The following is a 21,425-nucleotide window of genomic DNA, read 5'->3' on the forward strand; positions in this document are numbered from 1 at the left end:
TGATCTTAGCACAAACCCCCCCACCATATTACATTACCTTTTCCTAGCACAAATCCTCTTCACCCATACCCCCTCCCAACTCATGCTCTTTAATGCAAAATAAGATTAAATATATTTTATACATTCTAAAAAATTGGGCCATTGCCAGTCTGATCAGATCATATTATGGCACAGGCAGACCAATGCAATGGTGCACCTGATTTAGGGGTTTTGGGGACCAGCTCACCGTTGGTTCCCACTAATGTGCCATGCTTGCAGATCACAGCTCTGGCATGCAGTACATGTGTATGGATGTGTGAGAAGAAGTCGTATGTTGGTATTAAGGATGAAGTACCTGAATCTGCAGAGGGGACACAAGGTCATTGGTCTTTTATTGATTCTTTCCAGGTGATGGTGTTCATTCACGGTGGTGCATTAGCTATAGGAGGAGCCTTTATGTGTGAGGGTTTTGCGCTGAGCGCCCACGAAAATGTCATTGTTGTTTCCATCCAGTACCGCCTGGGGATTACGGGATTCTTCAGGTAACACACCATATACATCTCATCTCTCAGAACGATCAGTTGGTCCACAGATTCTGGCAGCTACATTTCTAGGAAGATCTATCTTTGACTTTTTCCATTAAGAGTCAAGTTTGGCCCCGCCTCCTCCTGCCGCAAAAATGTAAAAAAAAAATTGTAGGTTTTTTTTTTTTTTTTACACTGGCCATATGGGTGTTTTTTTTAATGCATAACAGACTAACTTTTCTTTTAAATGACTTCACACCTGTAAAAAAATGCATTTGTTTTTTATTTATTTTGCTCTGCTTGCATTTTTTTTTTCTTTACTAAATTTAGATTAAAAATATGTGACTGACAAACTAAAAATTTGGAAAAAATGTCTTATATTTCTCTGCTCATAGGGTTTCTTTTTGCATAGAGTTGCCTGATAGATAAAAAAAATGTTTTTTTTATGGTTTCTCTCTGCTTCAAGGTTTTGTATAAGTTGCCTTATGGACTAAAATGGGAAGAATGCATTGCTAATTTTATCTGCTTGCATTTTTTTTTTTTATAGTAGTTGACTAACAGACTAAGAACAAAAAAATTATTCTACTCTGCTCTTTTTCTTGTTTCCGTAGCCCTCATTCACATTGGACAGGTCAAATCGCATGACACGTTGCATTCTATTTCCGGCAATCGCACTGTTCAAATCGGTGTGACGCTGACTTTGTGGTGCCGCATCGATTTGACAAAGTAGTTCCTGCACTACTTTTGCCGATTTCGCGTGCGACTTGCATAGACATCTGTGCATGAAGTCACAACCAAAGTCGCACTGACATACGGCTTTGAAAAACGTGCCATTTCAGATGAAGTTGCATGATTTCAAAGCCGCAGTCAATGTGAACGAGGGCTAATAGTCTAAAATGGTGAAAAAAAATGTATGCATTTTTTTTTTATACTGTAGTGGGTGGTTGTCACTCCAGACATCCATTAGACACACTCTGTCAATGAAAAGTCTTTTTTTTTGTTTTTGTCATTTTATTAGGGGTTTAACTTGTATAGGGAGTAGGGACATGGGATGCCCATAGGATAGAATAACACTTAAAATTGTTATAGTGGTTGAAGAAATATATTTCTTCAGAAGGGACAAAATGGTGGAAACTAATCCTGACAGACTTTTCACCTCAGAACATTTCCCGCCTCTACACTCTCCTTGCAGATTTTACCTCAGGACTCTTCTCCTGCACATCACTTTCCTGTCACAGATCAGTCTTCCTGTCCCACCATCTTGAACTGACTAAGCTAAGGTGACCATATTTTTAAAATGAAATCCGGGGACACACATATATATATATATATTTTTTTTATTAGTAATGGCGGCAATCAGCGACTCTCTGCCTGCCGCCGCCCGCCTCACAGCCTGTCAAGTCTTACTCTGTGTGCTCTGGCTACTAAACGGTGGGGAGCAGAGGAAGATCACTCCCCTAGGGAAGGGAAGGAGATAAGCAGGCAGGCGGCTGGTCGGGATTTGAGCCAAGGCAGAAGATGCGAGCCAAGCTGAATGGGCGAAGCTGAATGGGCATGCACCCAAAACTGAAGAAATATTCCCTCCGCACATGATCATCAGAAAGGGGCATAGATAATGAAAAAAAATACACCCCCATAAGCTAGTAGGACCAGCACACCCCCATCAGAAGTTTTTATTTTTCTAAATTCTGCACTGACTGTCTTTGAAATTGCCCCAGCCCCTATTCAAATCCAATCCGGGGACAAAACCAGGGACAGACTTGGTCTGGGGACAGTGTCCTCAATCCGGGGACTGTTCCCAGAAACCAGGGATATCTGGTCACCCTAGACTAGGCCTCACTCTGAATAAGACCTAGTAGTGTTAATTGATGGTTTTGAATAGGCTGGGGGCTTGCAGTATCCCTTTTATGGCCATAGCAGTCACTTTAAAGGATTTCTTGGTGATGGACTACTGATCCTAGCAAGCCCGACTTGCAAATCCTACACCCTCAGGCCACATCGATTTGACACAATTTCCACTGTCTCTTCTCTGGCTCTACACTGTTTTAGAACACCTTGCCGTGACTGTGTAAGGAAAGGCTCCCTCTCAGCTCACCCTGGCATGCCTATTCCAGATCTCCACTATGCCTTCCCTCACCGACACCTGCCCCGAGTCCTTCCTGAATGATTTATCCCGGACATGCAGACCAACTGTCTCTCCAGCTCGTGTTCCAGGACACCTCTCAATGACAGTGTAAGGAGAGGCTCCCGAGATCCTCTGCTGGAGTCACCCCCCCCCCCCAGATGGGGTTGCTCCTCCCTTCACGAAAGTATAGCACTCCATCCTTCAGTTCACCCAGCCAACAACTCCCCCTCCAGCAGGCTGACTGAGGGAATATACCAACTGCCAATCCTAGTTGGGGATTGGTCAAAGCTCCTACATACACCCCATGCTACTCCAGTACTCAGCCCTGCCCCCTTTCCAGAACATTCTCCTCTAAAAACAGGGGAGGCGCCCAAGAGCTGAAGTACATGTCAGTCACATACTGCTACACTAAACCACTCCTCGCCCTCATATCAAAAACAAACAGGCCTAGCTCGCAGCATAGGCCTGCTTAAATTTACCTGCACTGGCAGCTAACATAAAACCTGCACTTAGCACCCACCTAAAGGTAGAGTATGCTACACTACAAAAGTTTTGTTTGAAACTTCTTCTTTTTTTTTTTACAATTCATGAATTTTGTTTTACATACTTATGTACTTTCAAATATGCTGGAGAAATTTGTGGAAAATTTGTGACATAATCAGGAGCCATGCTGATTAATTGTTTTGTGCCACAAGGAGCTCTGCCTGACAACATTAATGTAGATTGAAGATGCCAAGCGATAAAAGGACTAATAGTGAGACTCAGGAGGTGGTAGGGGGTGGGGCCTGGCTTGACTTGCACAAAAAGTCAAGATTTACATATAAATTCAGATGCCTCTATCTCTAGAACAGCTGAATTTTTTGACAATCTGTAATATTCATTCTCTCAGAGATTCAGGAGGTACGTGGCACAGGAAAAGAACTAACGTAGCCATTTTTTTTCCTCACTTGAATACGACCTGCCTGACTACTGGAAGCAGAAGAGGAGACTGTGAATGGCGCCATTAGGGAGCGTGGCTTTATTCTAGAAGACCATTATTTTATTGAACTGTCGCATGATCTCTGGAACATTTTCTTTTTCAGCTCCGGGGACAGCAAAGCTCCAGGAAATTATGGATTCCTGGATCAGGTGGAGGCACTGCACTGGGTACAAGAGAACATCGCAGATTTCGGGGGCAATCCAGACTCTGTCACCATATTTGGAGAGTCCGCTGGTGGGATGAGTGTCTCTGCATTGGTAACTATAGAAAAAACTTTTTTTTTCTATAAGATAACAAAAGTGAAATTTGTGGGAGCTGCCAAATCTGACTTTTTTTCAAAAGTGCCAACTCCAGAATCATCATCCTCCCTTCAATACCTAGTGAGCCACCAAGCTGGAACAAGCTAGTGACCTCTAATGAGAACACTATCTCTGGCTGCAGTCATGCTGATCCAATGGTTTCAGTACTTTCTAAGGCTTTGACTTGGAACAAATAAAGAAATCAATTTTATGATCTGCTTACTGGTCCTGGGCAGCACCTCAAAGAATCAAAACCACAAAGAACCAATAAGCTGGCATCCTAAGGAGGTCAGCATTATCAGCCTCTATATTTCTCAGTACTAGTTTCCTTAACATAATAAAGCATGGATGAGGATGACAGCCCTGGAGCCTTCACTACAGGCAAGTCTCATGGATGTGATACATTGTTGCTAATCTCTTCCTGTCGTCTTCATTCAGGTCTTGTCTCCACTAGCCAAGGGCTTGTTCCACCGAGCCATCGCTGAGAGCGGTACGGCCCTTGTTCCAGGGATGTTCACCAAGGCTGCCGAGGAGACCATCTTTGTGCGGAATGTAAGTCCCGGCGCTGATTGCAGATATGCGAAATCTGTACACACTGAGCGGTGAAATGACCTGTCTGGTTGTTACTGAAAAAATAACTAGGGGAGGTCATAAGGTCAAATGTCTGAGCGTGCGACAGGTTCGTGTATGTAATAGAATGTACGCGACTTGTCAGGTTGCTGAGTCGCCTGACGAGTCGCCCCTGTGTGACCCGGCTCTAAAGGTCAGAGATCTTATAAACACACTCAAATCTGTTTCCGTGTCTCATTTGATTTCTCACGGATCCGGGGGTCACTAAAAGTTATCCTGCATTACCAGAAGTACACCTGGGTGGTGGTATTACCTGCTTCAGTGTATGTGTCAGATTGAGGGAATGAAATCCTCAAAGAGAAGGTGGGAAGAGAGGACAGAGAAAGAGATGATGGAAATGAGAAGGATGAGGGAGCTGCGGTGGCTCAACGTGATTGGCACTGTGCTGATAAGCCATTCACCTCTGCAGCTAGGGGTTCGGATCCCGGTCTCGGCTACATGTGAATTGAGTTTGGTGGTCTCAGCCCGGCTCCCGGTGGGTGTGCTATGCGAGGTAAGCCTGCGCTTAGTACGCCCACCCCCCTCCCACAAAAACCACCACACTTACACGCACTCGAAATTGGGTTAACATGCACGTACTTTGACCATGCGGTCTCTAAAAAAGAGAGGCGAAGGACTAACGGGGCTGGTTGAGCGGGCAAATCCTCTCACTCCCTTATAGGGAGTCCCTCTGCCCCGTTGGGCTTCAAAGCGGAGCAGGTAGGGCGGGCTGTGTGGGAGGACCCCCTTACACACCCGCCATTGTCACCCCGGGGCATGGAGAAAGGTGGCAGATTGCCTCTGGGGGAGGCCTGCCTACTCCAAACTCCTGCAGTCCGGCTCCTCTCTCGAGTACACGCACAAAATACACTTTTAAAAAAAAGCGTCGTCTATGGGGATTTAAAAAAAAAAAAAAGAAATGAGAAGGATGGAGAAGGATAGAGAGGGGAAGAGCTGATAGAGCTGTGGGGGAGGAATGAGTGGATGGAATAGAGAAGGAGGAGATGAGAGAATATGAGAGGACGGAGATGGGGAGAGAGGATGGAGATAAGGGAAGGGAGTCTTGCAGTGGGAAGGGACTTGGTATATGGTGAATTCTATTCTGTCAAGGTGCACAAACTGTTTCACATTAGGATGAGATTTTCTATCTATTCAGAAATGACATCACAGCTGACTGAGTATCCACTGTCCTGTAATCAGACGCTATCTTGTTGTTGCAGATAATCGCCAACATTTCCGGCTGTGATCTGGCGTCATTGGCGGATTGTCTGAAAGCAAAATCTGAAGAGGAAATTCTCTCCATAAGTTCTACTATGGTATTTGTATATTCACCTATATAATGCCCCTTCATAGCTGGTTACCGCAAGTGTTATCAATCCAAATGGTTCTCATTCAGAGGATCGGCCATTGTATTTTAGTGTAGGTGGTCATCCATTTCAGCAGAAATACGTTTGGCAGATATGTAAAGCAAAGTTTGTATATTGGGTTTGAGCAGCTTAGAACGCAACTAAAAGTTGCCTCTGGGACAGGCGACTTTGACTGTTGCCAATCACAGAATAATCGGCTCTGTGGGAGAGAGGGGGTTGCCTGGGTAAACTATTTAATTTTTCCTGTAAAGTCGCTTCAATATAAATGGAGATCCGACTTGGAGGCAACTTCCATTGAAATCTATGGGTACAAGTTGCCTAGAAGTCACCTTGAAGTCGACAGAATGGCACCGACAGGCAGATGGGTGTACAGGTACGTCCCCTTTAATTTGCCACCGTGTGACATTAGGAACAGCCAGACCTCCCTCTTCCTTTAGACCAGTGGTTCTCAACCTTACTAGTGCCGTGACCCCTTGATAAAATTTCCCAAGTTGTGGGGACCCCTAACAGTAAAATTATTTTCGTAGCTTGGGTTATGAGTACCCAAGTCAAGGCAAGTAATTTGCCCCCTAACCCACGGACATCTAGCGCTCCCTGAGTCCCTTCCACTCCAACAATATTTAAACCTCTTATGGTATATTTTAGGATGTACCACTCTTTCCCTTTTTATCTCTCTCTATCTTAATCCCCCCCCCCCATCCCTTTCTCTAGCCGTCTTTTTTTTTGTTCTCTTGTTCTTTATCTCCTATTTCTTTGCTCTGTCCCCTCTTTTCCTCTCCCTTCCATGTATTCTTTATTTGTATTCCTTCTCTTACTCCTTGGTGGGGGGGGGGGGATGAGTGGCAATGCTGGGGGGAGTTCTGATTGTCTGAGAACTGTAGTGGGGACTTATAATGGCAACTATAATCACAGGTAGTGTTACTCACTGTGTCTCCGGCTTTGTTGAGTCTAGAAGCAGTGACACCTATGCTGAAATCAGGAGATAGGGTCTCTTCCAGACCCTCCCACTTCACATTCCTCACAAGTCAGCTGACCTCTAGTCTCTGCCCCCCCAGCCATGCGGTGAACTGATTGGACGGCTGCGGGCTTCAGGAACAGCCCTGCTGGGTGGCTGTGAAAAGGCTGGGAGAGCAGCGCAGTTTTCAGGAACAGCCCAGGATTTGGTGACCCCTGGAAAATCATCATTCAACCCCCGAGGGGGTCCCGACCCCCAGGTTGAGAACCACTGCTTTAGACAATTATAGAATTTCCAATTTATAAACCACCAAAAACCATTGGTCTTCCCTATTGACTCCGAGGCATTTTAAAAACTGTTGGTATGTGGACCCCTACCATTGACTTCAGTCACCAGCTCTGATGATAGTGATAGTTTCAGCATGATCAAGCATTGGAGGATTATCATGTAAAACACTTCCCTTTTCTGTTTCTGCAGAAATTTGTGACTCCCCCAGTAACTGTTGATGGCGTCTTCCTCCCAAAACCCGCAGAGCAGATCTTGGCGGAAAAAGAGAACAATCCGGTTGAGTTTATGACTGGTGTGGTGGAGCAGGAATGCGGTTGGGTTCTCCCGACGGTAAGAGACATGCTCCATACGACTCCACTGATATCATAGATTGCAGATGGCTCTAGGAGTGCGTAAAGGGGAACTCTGCCACCTAATGTTTTTCACGTCTGGTGTCTTGGGTGCATCCTATGGCTTCTTGCACATGGCCTAACAGGGGCCATATAGTATGCAAAGCCTACCCTGGGACCTTGTACAGCCGCCCATTTGTGCCAAATACCTTTGTTATTACGCCGCTCTGCACTTTTGTGACCCGCCAGAGTTCTCTTCCCCGCAATTATATTACAGAAACACACACATTGTACATTATATAATACTGTAATTGAGTGGATTATAGGATTTTACAAGCATTTCAAACTAGGGCTTATTTTTGGGGTAGGGCTTATATTGCAGCCCTCCTAGGAAATAACTCTAGGTCTTATTTTCGGGGAAACCCGGTATTAAATGCTGTGCGTTTGTTTTGTTTAACATAGCTGCTCTTTAACCATAACGGCATGTAAATTAGTTCTGTAGAAATGGGTGCTAAATCAAATATTCACCACAGACCGGATATTTATTGATGAAAAAAGAAAGTGTGAATGGGGAAAATACTACTTTATGGGCTGGATTCAGATACCTGAGCGTATCTGTCCGGCCAGCTTAACGTATCCTAGATACGTTACGCCGCTGTAACTTTGGGCGCAAGTTCCGTATTCAGAAAGAACTTGCGCCCTAAGTTACGGCGGTGTAACGTATGTGGGCCGGCGTAAGCCCGCCTAATTCAAATGGGGATGTGGGGGGCGTGTTTTATTTAAATTTTGCTTGACCCCGTGTATTTTAAGTTTTTTTTTAATGGCGCATGCGGCGTTCGTGAAAACATCCCAGTGCGCATGCTCGAAAATCCGCCGCAAAATGTCATTGCTTTCGACGTGAACGTAAATTGTCTACTAGATGGAGCTGAGGATCATACTTATTTCCTATGATATTGAGTGCCATCTAGTGGCTGTAATGTGGTATTAGCCCTATTCACACATCCTCGATCCGCATAGTAATTTTGTTCATTTGCATAGAATGAATTTACATGTCATTTCGATGCACAAAAAAATACTTGAGCATTGACGTGTGGAAAGTGTGATGGAGTTTGTCACATTGTCAATGATATATGAGAAAGTGCAGAAGATGCAACATTTTTTAATTGGAGCAACATTTTTATATACGGTAATTTTGCTAACGAAAAAATGTCTAAATCAGCTATTTAAAAACCATTCAACCTTAAAAATAATCAAGGTGACCCCAAAGCATCTGAGGTTTTCTTTGTAATTGAAGTTATTGATCATTTTATTCATCTTATTGATTTTCTCATCACTTGCAGGCAATGAATATGACTGAATTGTTGGAAGGAATGGATAAAGAGACTGCATCCTCCTGGATGCAGAGCAACCCCTTCATGGTACGATTGTCTGTGTGCGTCCACACCTGTCATTGTTACGATGCACACTGTGTATTATCATTGCTTACATTGTTTAATGGCTTCACTTTACATCTGTGCTAGCAACATTTTAATCCTCTGACAAGGGAGCTTGACTGAATACAACTGAGGATTAAAGGGGTTGTAAAGGTACAATTTTTTTTCCCCCCTAAATAGCTTCCTTTACCTTAGTGCAGTCCTCCTTCACTTACCTCATCCTTCCATTTTGCTTTTAAATGTCCTTATTTCTTCTGAGAAATCCTCACTTCCTGTTCTTCTGTCTGTAACTCCACACAGTAATGCAAGGCTTTCTCCCTGGTGTGGAGTGTCGTGCTCGCCCCCTCCCTTGGACTACAGGAGTGTCAGGACGCCCACTAACACACAGCTCCTTTCTCTATCTGCAACGTAGAGAGAGTGTCCTGACTCTCCTGTAGTCCAAGGGAGGGGGTGAGCACGGCACTCCACACCAGGGAGAAAGCCTTGCATTACTGCGTGTAGTTACAGACAGAAGAACAGGAAGTGAGGATTTCTCAGAAGAAATAAGGACATTTAAAAGCAAAATGGAAGGATGAGGTAAGTGAAGGAGGACGGCACTAAGGTAAAGGAAGCTATTTAGGAAAAAAAATTGTACCTTTACAACCCCTTTAAAGGGACAGTCCGCAAGACTTACAGGCAGAACACATACTGTATATAGGAGCTGTTTTACCTGCCAGACAATGTGTAACATAACACACTTACTCTTGTGACTCTGCACATAGCATAAGACTATTGGCCCGTACACACGATCCGAATATCGGACGAAAACAGTCGTTACCCCATTATGTGTACGGGCCATAAGGGTGATGATCAGTGGTGGCCCATCCATTAGGGGCGCCCCCTCTCTCCTCGCCACCCCCTATATGCATCATGGATAGATGCATACATCTATCCATGGCTGCCGCAGCAGCAGACAGTTTTTTTTAAAGGTGTTGTAAAGATTCATGTTTTTTTTTCCCACCTTAATGGGGGGTGGGGCCGAAGACGTGGGGGGTGGGGCCGAGTCCTGTAGTCGGCAGCTACAGGACTCGGGAGCGTGCCCGAAAGGTAACCCCCTTGGGAGAGCGCTTCCCAGAGGGGGTTATCAGAAGCGCGGAGGGCCGCCAGGGGACGCCAGAAGACATGGAGGTAAGTATGACTTGTTTGTAATTTAGAAAAAAAAAATGTGAAACTTTAGTGTCACTTTAAAGTGGAGGTTCACCCAAAAACTCAATTTTTAACATTAGATTGAGGCTCGTTTTGTCAAGGGGAATCGGGCGTTTTTTTAAAATCGAAGCAGTACTTACCGTTTTAGAGAGAGATCTTCTCCGCCGCTTCCGGGTATAAGCTACGGGACTGGGCGTTCCTATTTGAATTGGTTTTATGGATGGCGGTCTTTCTGTTGGTGATGAACATCGTATCCAATCTCTGTCATTGCAGGGATCATTAGGAGCCGCCATCCCGCTGCTGGTCGAAGAATATGTTGGGGGTGAGGCAGATCCCGTTGAAGTCCGAAACAGAATACTGGACCTGTGTGGAGACCTCATTTTTGTAATGCCGGCCCTGAAAACTGCAAAATATCACAGAGGTGAGTCCAGGACATTCCTGATTTCCTATTTGTATGAAAATACCCAAACAAATCCGGCAGATCTTTGCATTGCAGTAGCCGAACATTTTATGAGATCATTGGTCCTGGTAATCCATGAAATGCATTCCTTGCCCTGGAGAGACACATTTAACTGCGCTGAGCTGGCTTTCCGTCTAGTTGTCAACTTTCTGAACCTATAATAGGACAGGACGCTATTGGTTCCATAGTGAATGTTAATTTCTGCCAATAGTTTGGACGTTATTACAGATAAAGAAACCTTGTTATGTAGTTGGCTACATAACTGCTACTTGATTTGGATGTTAACATTGTGTATACGAGAAATCGGGTATATGCCCTAAAGTCCCAAGTCATTGTCCACTGCTGTGTCACCCAATTCCTTCCTTCCATCACCAGTGGTGGGTGGTATGATAATGCCAGACAAATGGTGGACTGCCTGAACATAGCCTGAACATAGCTATTTTTCTTGCCCCCATTACATTGCTTTGGTAGCTGATGGGGGCCCAGGGATGCTGGCAGTTGAATGGAGCTCAGGAATGTTGGCAATTGATAGCAGTCCAGGGGCAGTGGCAGCTGAAGAGATCCTGGGGATGCTGGCAGCTGACGGGAGCCTGGGGATTCTGGCAGCTGGCGGGAGCCTGGGGATGCTGGCGGGAGCCTGGGGATGCTGGCAGCTGGCGGGAGCCTGGGGATGCTGGCAGCTGGCGGGAGCCTGGGGATGCTGGCAGCTGGTGGAAGCCTGGGGATGCTGGCAGCTGGCGGGAGCCTGGGGATGCTGGCAGCTGGCGGGAGCCTGGGGCTGCTGGCGGGAGCCTGGGGATGCTGGCAGCTGGCGGGAGCCTGGGAATGCTGGCAGCTGGCGGGAGCCTTGGGAAGGCTGGCAGCTGGCTGGAGCCTGGGGATGCTGGCGGGAACCTGGGGATGCTGGCAGCTGGCGGGAGCCTGGGGATGCTGGCAGCTGGAGAGAGCCTGGGGATGCTGGCAGCTGGAGGGAGTCTGGGGATGCTGGCAGCTGGAGGGATCCCAGGGCTTGAGTCAATTAAAGGGAACCTGGGGGTGATTGGCAGTTGAGTAAAACAAAGGAATGCTGGTAGCTAATAGGAGCCTGGAAATGCTGGAACCTGAAGGGTGTTTGGGGATGATGGCAGTTAATGAAAAACCTGGAGACCCTGGCCTGACCCTGAATGAAGCTTGGGGATGCTGAAAGCTAAAAAACCCGGGATGCCGGTACCTACAAGAAGTTCAGGGATCCTGGCAGTTGAGGGGAGCCCAGGGATGCTGCTAGGTAAGTATCGGAAACTCCTACCTATTGGATGAATTGATGGGTCAGCAGAAAAGGGAAGTCGCTTCTTCCTAGATTTGGGTTCATTACGAATTTAGATGCCTTTCAACTATGTATTCTAGTTCTGATAGTAATCTATTTTCTTCTCACAGATTCTGGATATCCCGTCTACTTCTACGAGTTCCGCCGTCGTCCATCTCTCTTTAAAGACATGAAGCCTGATTTTGTGAAGGCCGACCATGGCGATGAGGTTTTCTTTGTGATTGGAGGACCCTTCCTCAGTGACGGTATTCTATTTTCAGGTAAATCCACTTTCCCAACTACTGCACCTTCTACCATTTAGCCCACAGACTTCGTAGGCTGATTCAGCGATCGGTCATCTGTGAACCATCAGAAATCCGGTTATCACTTTGTTGTATCTCGGCACCTGTAGAATTTTCCAGATTGTCACTTCTTCTCTTTTCTCCACCAGGCCAATCAGAGGAAGACGAAAAGGTCCTCAGTAAAAACGTCATGAAATATTGGGCCAACTTCGCTCGGACCGGGTAAGACTCAAATAATTGGGTCTTCAGTAAGCTGCACTGCTGGGCTTGACCTTATTGGACCAGTAATAAAGAGGCCAATCATGGTTGGGCTTATACAGTAAAACCTTGGTTTGAGAGTAACTTGGTTTGAGAGCGTTTTGCAAGAAATGTTTTAATAAATTCTGCTTTGATATACAAGCGATGTCTTGATATAAGAGTAGCGCAGGGTTTGACAAATTTGCTTGGAATCTAGGAGCCAGCTAAAAAAGTTAGGAGCCAGAAAACGCACCCCGTCCCGACGAGCTTGCGCGCAGAAGCGAACACATATACGTGAATAGCGCCCGCATATGTAAACGGTGTATACACCACACATGTGAGGTATCCTCGCGATTGGTAGAGCGAGAGCAATAATTCTAGCCCTAGACCTCCTCTGTAACTCAAAACATGCAACCTGTAGATTTTTTTTAAACGTCGCCTATGAAGATTTTAAAGGGTAAAAGTTTGTCGGCATTCCACGAGCGGACGCAATTTTGAAGCGTGACATGTTGGGTATGAGTTTACTCGGCGTAACATTATCTTTCATAATATTAAAAAAAAATGGGGATAACTTTACTGTTGTCTTATTTTTTAATTAAAAATAAAACATTTTCCCAAAAAAGTGCGCTTGTAAGACCGCTGCGCAAATACGGCATGACAGAAAGTATTGCAACGATCGCCATTTTATTTTCTAGGGTGTTAGGATAAAAAATATATATAATGTTTGGGGGTTCTAATTAGAGGGAAGAAGATGGCAGTGAAAATAGTGAAAAATAGTGAAAAATTACATTAGAATGGCTGTTTAACTTGTAATGCTTAACTTGTAATACCAACGGCCGCCACCAGATGGCGCCAGCTCACACATCTGGTGGTAATAACTTGTAATAGCAACGGCTCACCACCAGATGGCGCCAGATCACCATTTCTAGTCGCCATGGCGACCTGGCGCCCGGGATTTGTCGAACCCTGGAGTAGCGTCATGTCACAACTGAGTATAAAAAAAGAAGAGGAGCCTCTAAGTGTAGCAATATGGTTACATTTAATGAAGGTACAACATTTAGCAACTTATTGCTACACTTAGAGGCGCCTCTCTTCTCTTTTATATCCTGTAAAAAAAAATGCTTTGATATACAAGTGCTTTGGATTACAAGCATGTTTCTGGAACGAATTATGCTCGCAAACCAAGGTTTTACTGTACAAAAATGTGAATACATAGTCATAAATTATAAAAAAATGGTGAAGGCTTCTCTATGACCTTGCAGAGAAATACGCAGCTCTGTTATTTCTTAATGTCACGCGCACTCAAGAGCTGGGGGGAAATGTCCTTCATAGTGCCTTGGTGGCTAGAGAGAGAGAGGAGGAAATCCCTGATGCTTCACATCCACGTAGGTATTAAGAAGTGAAATGACAACCTCAGCCTGGACTCCCACCAGGCCACACCCCCCAACGTGTTTCGCCCCACCCCTCTGAGCTTTATCATGGGGATAGTGCCTTGGTGGGTAATTTTTTTTTCTTTTTCTTGCAATGTTAAGGCCTTGGATTAAATTCCTAATTGTATCAATATGGAGTATATATTGTATGTCTTGCCTGTGTCAGAACTATATACATGTATAATAATACTGTGTGACTGTGGGCATGGGCGTCCGCTGAAATTTTTTCAGGGGGGGGAGGGAGGGGCGCTTCCGCAGCGGCGATACACATTTAACCCTTTCTTTAAACGCTAGCAGGGGTTAAAAGCGCCCCGCTAGCGGCCCAATAGCGCAGCTAAAACGATGATAAGGCGGCCAGTTGGCAGTGTGAAATAGCTCTTGAGATAATTCAGCTTCACTCTATGTCCATATAAATATAGCCTAGAGAATGTACAGACCACCCTTCAGCATAGACCCCCCCCCTTCAGCACAGACCCCTTCATTCAGCACAGACCCCTCCATTCAGCACAGATGGACCCCCCCTTCAGCACAGCCCCCCCATTCCGCACAGACCACCCCTTCAGCACAGACCACCCCTTCAGCACAGAGGGACCTCCCCTCCCCCATCCCATTCAGTACCTCAGATCAGCCATCAGCACGGCCGGGTCACAGCAGGTTCCCTCCCCCTGTGTACACATAAACACTGGAGGGGGAGGCAGCTTCACTCTGCTCGCTGTGTCTGTGTGACATCCGACCCGGGACCGCTCAGACAGCCCGCGGCCACGAGACTTTCCTGGGGGGGGGGTCAATTGCCCCCCCCCTGCCCTATGGAGCGGACGCCCATGACTGTGGGGGAAGGGAGGGGGCAATAGAGTGTAAGCTCTTCTGGTGCAGAGACTGATGTGACTGGCTCAGTGTTGCCCGTACAGCACTTTGGTATATGTCAGAGCTATATAAATGTATAATGGTGTGTGGATTTTAGAGTGTAAGCTCCTCTTATGCAGACCTTTCCCCTTCCCTCTTCCTTTTTTATGTTGATTTATCTTTCTATTCATCTTATTTTAGTAACCCCAATGGACCCGGCCTGGCTGAGTGGCCGCGGTTTGACCAGGATGAAGATTATTTGCAGATTGATATTCACCCGAAACAGAAGGCCGCTCAGAGACTGAAAGACGCAAAATATGACTTTTGGTACAAAAAACTCCCAGAGAAAATCCAAAAGATATCAGAGGAGAAGGCGGAGCACAGCGAGCTTTAGATCCCTCTGGATCTTATAGTAAATCACCATTCCAAAGCATTTTGCAGCAAGACGATTAAAGTCCAAAGTGACTCAAAGCTGATAATTCAGTTGTGGGTGGAGACTGGCTGTTAGTATTTTTTTTTCTCTCTGGGGGACTCTGTAATGGTGTTCCCAGCTCCGCCCCCCCACCACAGAGTCTTTCTCCTGCTGCAGAATTGTTTTATTCCAATCAGAGAGTGAGTAATCACTGAACACCGGGACATCACATTTCATCCTGCCAGCTCTGACCCATAACTCAAATATCAGTTTTGTGTGGATTGGCCCTGTGAAAAGGGAGCTCCGCCCTGACTCACTCTTTAATAGCACTGAGCCGCTGTGAACCAGCGGGGGGGAATATTCCATTCTCCAAATACTGTAAAAAAACAAACAAATAAATGTTTTAGTTTTTTACCGTAAATATATTTTGTCTGATTATTTCCTGACTTGATCCCTCTTATGCTGCGTACACACGATCGTTTTTCAGCATGAAAAAAACGTTGTTTTTCAAAAACTTCATTTAAAATCATGGGGCCAGATTCACAAAGCAGATACGACGGCGTATCTCCTGATACGCCGTCGTATCTGTTGTTCTGTCTATGCGACTGATTCATAGAATCAGTTACGCATAGATAGCCATAAGATCCGACAGGTGTAATAGTTTTACACTGTCGGATCTTAGGATGCAGTACCGCGGCCGCCGCTGGGGGGAGTTTGCGTCGTAAACCAGCGTCGGGTATGCAAATTAGGAGTTACGGCGATCCACAAAGCTTTTTCCCGTCGTTACGTCGCCGCGAGTGTTAGTTTTCCGTCGCAAAGATAGGGCACCTTTAACAAAGTGGAAAATTACTCCACCATGTTAAAGTATGCCCGTCTTTTCCGCGTCGCTTTTGAATTATTTTTTCATTTTCCCGGCGTAACTCTTTTTTGACGTCGCGATTCACAAAACGTCGGCGCGTCGTAATTTCGCGCAAAGCACGTCGGGAAATTTGCGACGGGAGCATGCGCAGTACGTCCGGCGCGGGAGCGCGCCTAATTTAAATGGTACCCGCCCCATTTGAATTGGCCCGCCTTGCGCCGGACGGATTTACGATACACCGCCGCAAATTTCCAGGTAAGTGCTTTGTGGATCAGACAGAAAATCTGCGGCGGTGTAACGTAAATCGGTTACGTTACGCTGCGCCCGGGCTACGTGAATCTGGCCCATGGTGTGTGGGCTTCACATAATTTTTCAGGTTCTGAAAAAAAAAAAAAATTCTAACATGCTGCATTTTTAAACGTTTTTCGGGTTGTAAAAAATGATCGTGTGTGGGCTAAAACGACGTAAAAAAATGGCGCATGCTCAGAAGCAAGTTATGAGACGGGAGCGCTCGTTCTGGTAAATGGAGTAAGCACATTCATCACGCTGTAACAGACAGAAAAGCGCAAATCGTCTTTTACTAACACGGAATCAGCTAAAGCAGCCCAAAGGCAAATGGAACTTCCCCTTTATAGTGCCGTCGTACGTGTTGTACGTCACCGCGCTTTGCTAGATCATTTTTTAAAAACGATGGTGTGTGGGCAACGTCGTTTTAGGGTTGAAGTTGGGAAAACGTCGTTTTTTGGACATGCTGAAAAATGACGTTTTTTTTTCAGGCTGAAAAATGATCGTGTGTACGCGGCATTAGAATCGTTTTCATGAATTTTCCAACAATGGCGACTTGTAGGTCTGGAAGTTATGACACTATAAATATCAATGTGGATTTATGAGCTGAAGTTAAAGCAGAATGAAACTCTTAAAAATAAAGGCCCAGATTCTCGTAGACACGCCTATCTATAGGCGGGCGTAGCGTATCTCAGATACACTACGCCGCCGTAACTTAGTGAGGCAGGTCCCGTATTCTCAGAGAACTTGCACCCAAAGTTACGGCGGCGTAGTGTAACTGTGCCGGCGTAAGCCCGCGTAATTCAAAGTAGGCTAGTGTGGGCGTGTTTTATGCTAATGATTCGTGACCCGACGTGATTGACGTTTTTAACGAACGGCGCATGTGCCGTCCGTGAACGTATTCCAGTGCGCATGCTCAAAATTACGCCGCAAATAGTCAATGGTTTCGACGTGAACGTAACTTACGTCCAGCCCCATTCACGGACGACTTACGCAAACAACGTAAAATACGACGCTGTTCGTACGTTTCTGACGTCCATACCTAACATGACTTACCCCTGCTTTATGAGGGGTAACTTTACACCGGCGTATGTCTTACGTAAACGACGTATTTTGCTACGCCGGGCGCACGTACGTTTGTGAATCAGCGTATCTAGCTAATTTGCATATTCAACGCGGAAATCTACGGAAGCGCCACCTTGCGGCCAGCGTAAATATGCACCCTAAGATACGACGGCGTAGGAGACTTACGCCGCTCATATCTAGGCAACTGTGAGGCGTATCTGATTCTATGAATCAGGCGCGAGTTGCGACGGCCCGCACTCAGAGTTACGACGACGTATCTGGAGATACACCGTCGTAACTCCTACGTGAATCTGGGCCAAAATGTCTGTCAGGGTGGGATATTGGGCAGAATGGAGATACTTAGGGGTTGATTTACTAAAGCGAAAAGACTATGGGCCATATTCTGAGTATAGTTACGATGGAGTATCTCAGGATACTCCATCGTATCTCTCTTTTTTGGCCCGCGTATCTATGCGAGTGATTCCTAGAATCATTTTCGCATAGATACGCTTAAGATCCGACATGTGTAAGTCACTTACACTGTCGGATCTTAAATGTAATTACCCAGCCGGCCGCTAGGTGGCGTTTACGTTCAGGTCTCATTTGTTTATGCAAATGAGCCTGATACGCCGATTCCCGAACGAATTAGCGTCGCGTAACCGTCGCTAATGTCGTTTGCGTAAGCATAAGGTTACCCCTGCTATATGAGGGGTAACCTTACGCCAGTCCCACGTACGCCATGTTAAGTATGGCGTCGGGTCTGCGTCGTCTTTTCCCGTCGGGTATGTCGTTTTCCCTAAGTCGTTCTTGAATACGACTTTACGTCAATGACGCACACGTCGGCGTCATTGACGTTTTACGCCGAGAACTGGAGAATGCGCACTGGGCTATTTTAAGCCCGGCGCATGCGCAGTTCGTTCGAATCGGGGGCGCGCTTAATTTAAATACAAGCCGCCCCCTTGGATTTACGCGGGGATACGCCGGGCCAATTACACTACGCCGCCCCAAACTACGGAGCAAGTGTTTGGGGAATACAGCACTTGCTCCTGTAGGTTGGGGCGGCGGAGTGTAAATGGCTTACGCGCCGCCCGCCTAAAAAGTACAAGAATATGGCCCTATGCACTTTGCAAAGTGCAGTTGTTCCAGAGCTTAGTAAATGAGCAGAAGCTCTTCTGACTTCCAATCATGTGCAAGCAAAAATGCTATTTTTTTTCCTTGCTAAGTGAAGCATTACCTAATTTACTAAGCTCTGGAGCAACTGAATTTGCAGAGGGCAACTGCACTTTGCAAAGTGGACAGCCTATTTGCCTTAAAGCATTTGTTCCCCCAACATTTCATGTTCCTGCAGTGCCATGTACTTGTATGAGAAAGTATCCAGATCTCTTTGTATTGCTTCCTTTATGTGAAATCCCTGGTGTTCCTGCCAGTCCCTCTGCTTTCCAACTAAAAACTGACCACGCTAAGCAGGAGAACACACCGTGGTCCGTTCTCTGGCTATGCTGGGAGCTCAGTGTGTTCTCCTTCAATGATCAGACTTGTCCTTGCATTGACCCGACAAGTACGTTGTCCTCGGAGGCAGCCACAGTAGGTATTATCAGGGAGGATTCTGGGAACACTCCAGGTTTTCATGTCCTGACAGATCTGTAGCGATTCTGGACAGCTGCCAGCCAGTAATGTCTGTTGTGCAGATCTCTGCCAGTATTACATGTACATCATACGCCTCTTTCTCCCAACACTTTACACAACCATGGGAGCTCTGATCCCCGTCCTCCTCCTGTACGCTTCCATCCAGGTGACTTGTGGGACAGGTAAGATTCTGCCATAAGAATTTACATTAATAGGTAGATTCACAAACATTGCCCTAACTTTAGGGCGGCCTAGCCTAGCCTGTTTAGGCTACACCGCCGTAAATTAGTTAGGCTAGTAGTGTTTCACAAACCACTTACCTGCTAATCTACGGCGGTGTAGCCTAAAACGAGCGAGCGTAAGGGCGCCTAATTCAAATGACTTGGAGGGGGGCGTGTTGTATGGAAATGAGACTTGACCTCACGTTTTTTGACGTTTTTTGACACTGCGCATTCCCCGGGCAACTACATTTCCCAGTGCGCATTGCGGCTAAGTAGGCCGTATGGACCTATTGATTTCGACGTGGACGTAAACAACGTAACTCCCGATTCGCGGACGACTTACGCAAACGACGCAAACATTTTGAACCTTGCGGCGGGAACAGCGGTCATACTTTAACATTGTTATTCCACCTCATAGGTGGAATAACTTTAGGCCGCCTAAGGCCTTACGGAAACGACGTAATGCGACGGTGTAGGCCTGGCGTACGTTCGTGAATCGGCGTATCCCCTCATTTACATAATCTACGCCGGCCGCAATGGAAGCGCCATCTAGCGGCCATCAGAAACATTGCAAGCTAAGATAGACTAGATAATATATAATATCTGCTGTGCCCATTATGAGGGGTTCCCACCATCCCTGTACTAGTTTTACTAGTAATGGCAGCAATCAGTGACTCTCTGGCCGTCGCCGCCACCGCCTGCCCTTACAGCCTGTCAAGTCTCACTCTCCGGGCCCCGGCTACTACTGGGTGGGGAGCGGAGGAAGTTCAGTCCACCACGGAAGTCAAGGAGATAGGCAGGTGGCTGGCATGGACTTGAGCCAAGGCAGAAGAACATGCCATTGGAGCTGAATGGGCATACACCCGAAACTGAAAAAATATTCCCTCGGCTCCGACCAGCACATGATCATCAGAAAGGGGCACAGATAATGGAAAAAATACAACCCCCCTAAGCTAGTAGGAGCGGCAGAGCGGGGGTAAATCAGATATCTTTTTTTCTAATTCTGCACTGACTGTCTTTGAAATTGCCCCAGCCCCTGTTCAAATCCCATCCGGGGACAAAACCGGTGACAGTGGGCCATATTCTGAAAGAATCTCCGCCTGCTTCGCTTAGGGCACTTACACTCCGCTGTCCCAACTTACTGGAGCAGGTGTTGTATTCCCCAAACACTTGCTCCATAACTTGGGACAGCGGAGTGTAAGTGTCCCGGCGTAGCCTGGCGGATCTCCAAGGGGGCGGCTTCTATTCAAATGAAGCGCGCCCCCGATGCAAAAGAACTGGGCATGCGCCGGGCTGCAAAAAGCCCAGTGCGCATGCTCCAGTTCTCGGCGGAAAACGTCAATGACGCCGACGTGTGCGTCATTGACGTAAAGTCGTATTCAAGAACGACTTACGTAAACGACGTACCCGACGAAAAAACACGACGGGGACCCGACGCCATCCGTAACATGGCCTACGCGAGACTTGCGGAAACTTACCCCTCATATAGCAGGGGTAAGTTTCCGCTTACGCAAACGACGTTAGCGACGGTTACGCGACGCGAACTCGTTCGGGAATCGGCGTAGAAGGATCATTTGCATATGCAAATGACTCCTTCATGTAAATGCCATCTAGCGGCGGCCGGCGTCATTGCATTTAAGATCCGCCAGTGTAAGTGACTTACAGATGGCGGATCTTGGGCCAGATTCACGTAGATCAGCGGATCTATAGATCCGCTCGTTCTACGTGAATTAAGATCCGCTCCCGCAAGTTTAGGAGGCAAGTGGCTAATTCACAAACCACTTACCTCCAAACTTGCGAAGGCGGATCCTAAATCCCCCAGCGGAATTCAAATTCCGCGGCTAGGGGAGTGTCATATTTAAATCAGGCGCGCTCCCGCGCCGATTTAAATACGCATGCGTCGTCCGGGGAATTTCCCGGCGTGCATTGCTCCCACTGACGTCAATAGGACGTCAGTGGTTGCGACGTGATCTAGACTTGCGACGCGCGTGTTCGTGAATCGGCGTACGCAAACGACGTAGGAAATTTCAAAATCGACGCGGGAACGACGGCCATACTTAACAATACTTACCCCTGCTTTTAGCAGGGGTAAGTATACGACGGGTACCGCGCTACGGAAACGACGTAAGAACACCGCGTCGGGTCCGCGTACGGTCGTGAATTTCGCGTATCTCGCTGATTTACATATTATTCAGTGTAAATCAGCGGGAACGCCCCCGGCGCCATTTTTAATTCAAAAAAAAGATCCGACAGTGTAACACAGTGTGACACTGTCGGATCTCAGCCCTATCTATGCGTATCTGATTCTATGAATCAGGCGCATAGATAGGA

General features: G+C 46.6%; 1 protein-coding gene across 1 annotated transcript in view; it reads left to right on the plus strand.

Annotated features, from left to right (window-relative positions):
* LOC120916837 overlaps window positions 1-21,425 on the plus strand; it is a 78,302-nt gene that overhangs the window by 24,908 nt on the left and 31,969 nt on the right. The window contains exons 16-25 of the mRNA XM_040327781.1: window positions 388-521; window positions 3,711-3,864; window positions 4,345-4,458; window positions 5,736-5,831; window positions 7,315-7,455; window positions 8,795-8,872; window positions 10,346-10,493; window positions 11,946-12,095; window positions 12,266-12,338; window positions 14,828-15,013. Coding sequence (XP_040183715.1) covers window positions 388-521; window positions 3,711-3,864; window positions 4,345-4,458; window positions 5,736-5,831; window positions 7,315-7,455; window positions 8,795-8,872; window positions 10,346-10,493; window positions 11,946-12,095; window positions 12,266-12,338; window positions 14,828-15,013 — 1,274 coding nt within the window. The remainder of the gene's footprint in view (window positions 1-387; window positions 522-3,710; window positions 3,865-4,344; window positions 4,459-5,735; window positions 5,832-7,314; window positions 7,456-8,794; window positions 8,873-10,345; window positions 10,494-11,945; window positions 12,096-12,265; window positions 12,339-14,827; window positions 15,014-21,425) is intronic.

Source organism: Rana temporaria, chromosome 11, assembly GCF_905171775.1.
Source record: "Rana temporaria chromosome 11, aRanTem1.1, whole genome shotgun sequence".
NCBI lineage: Eukaryota > Metazoa > Chordata > Amphibia > Anura > Ranidae > Rana > Rana temporaria.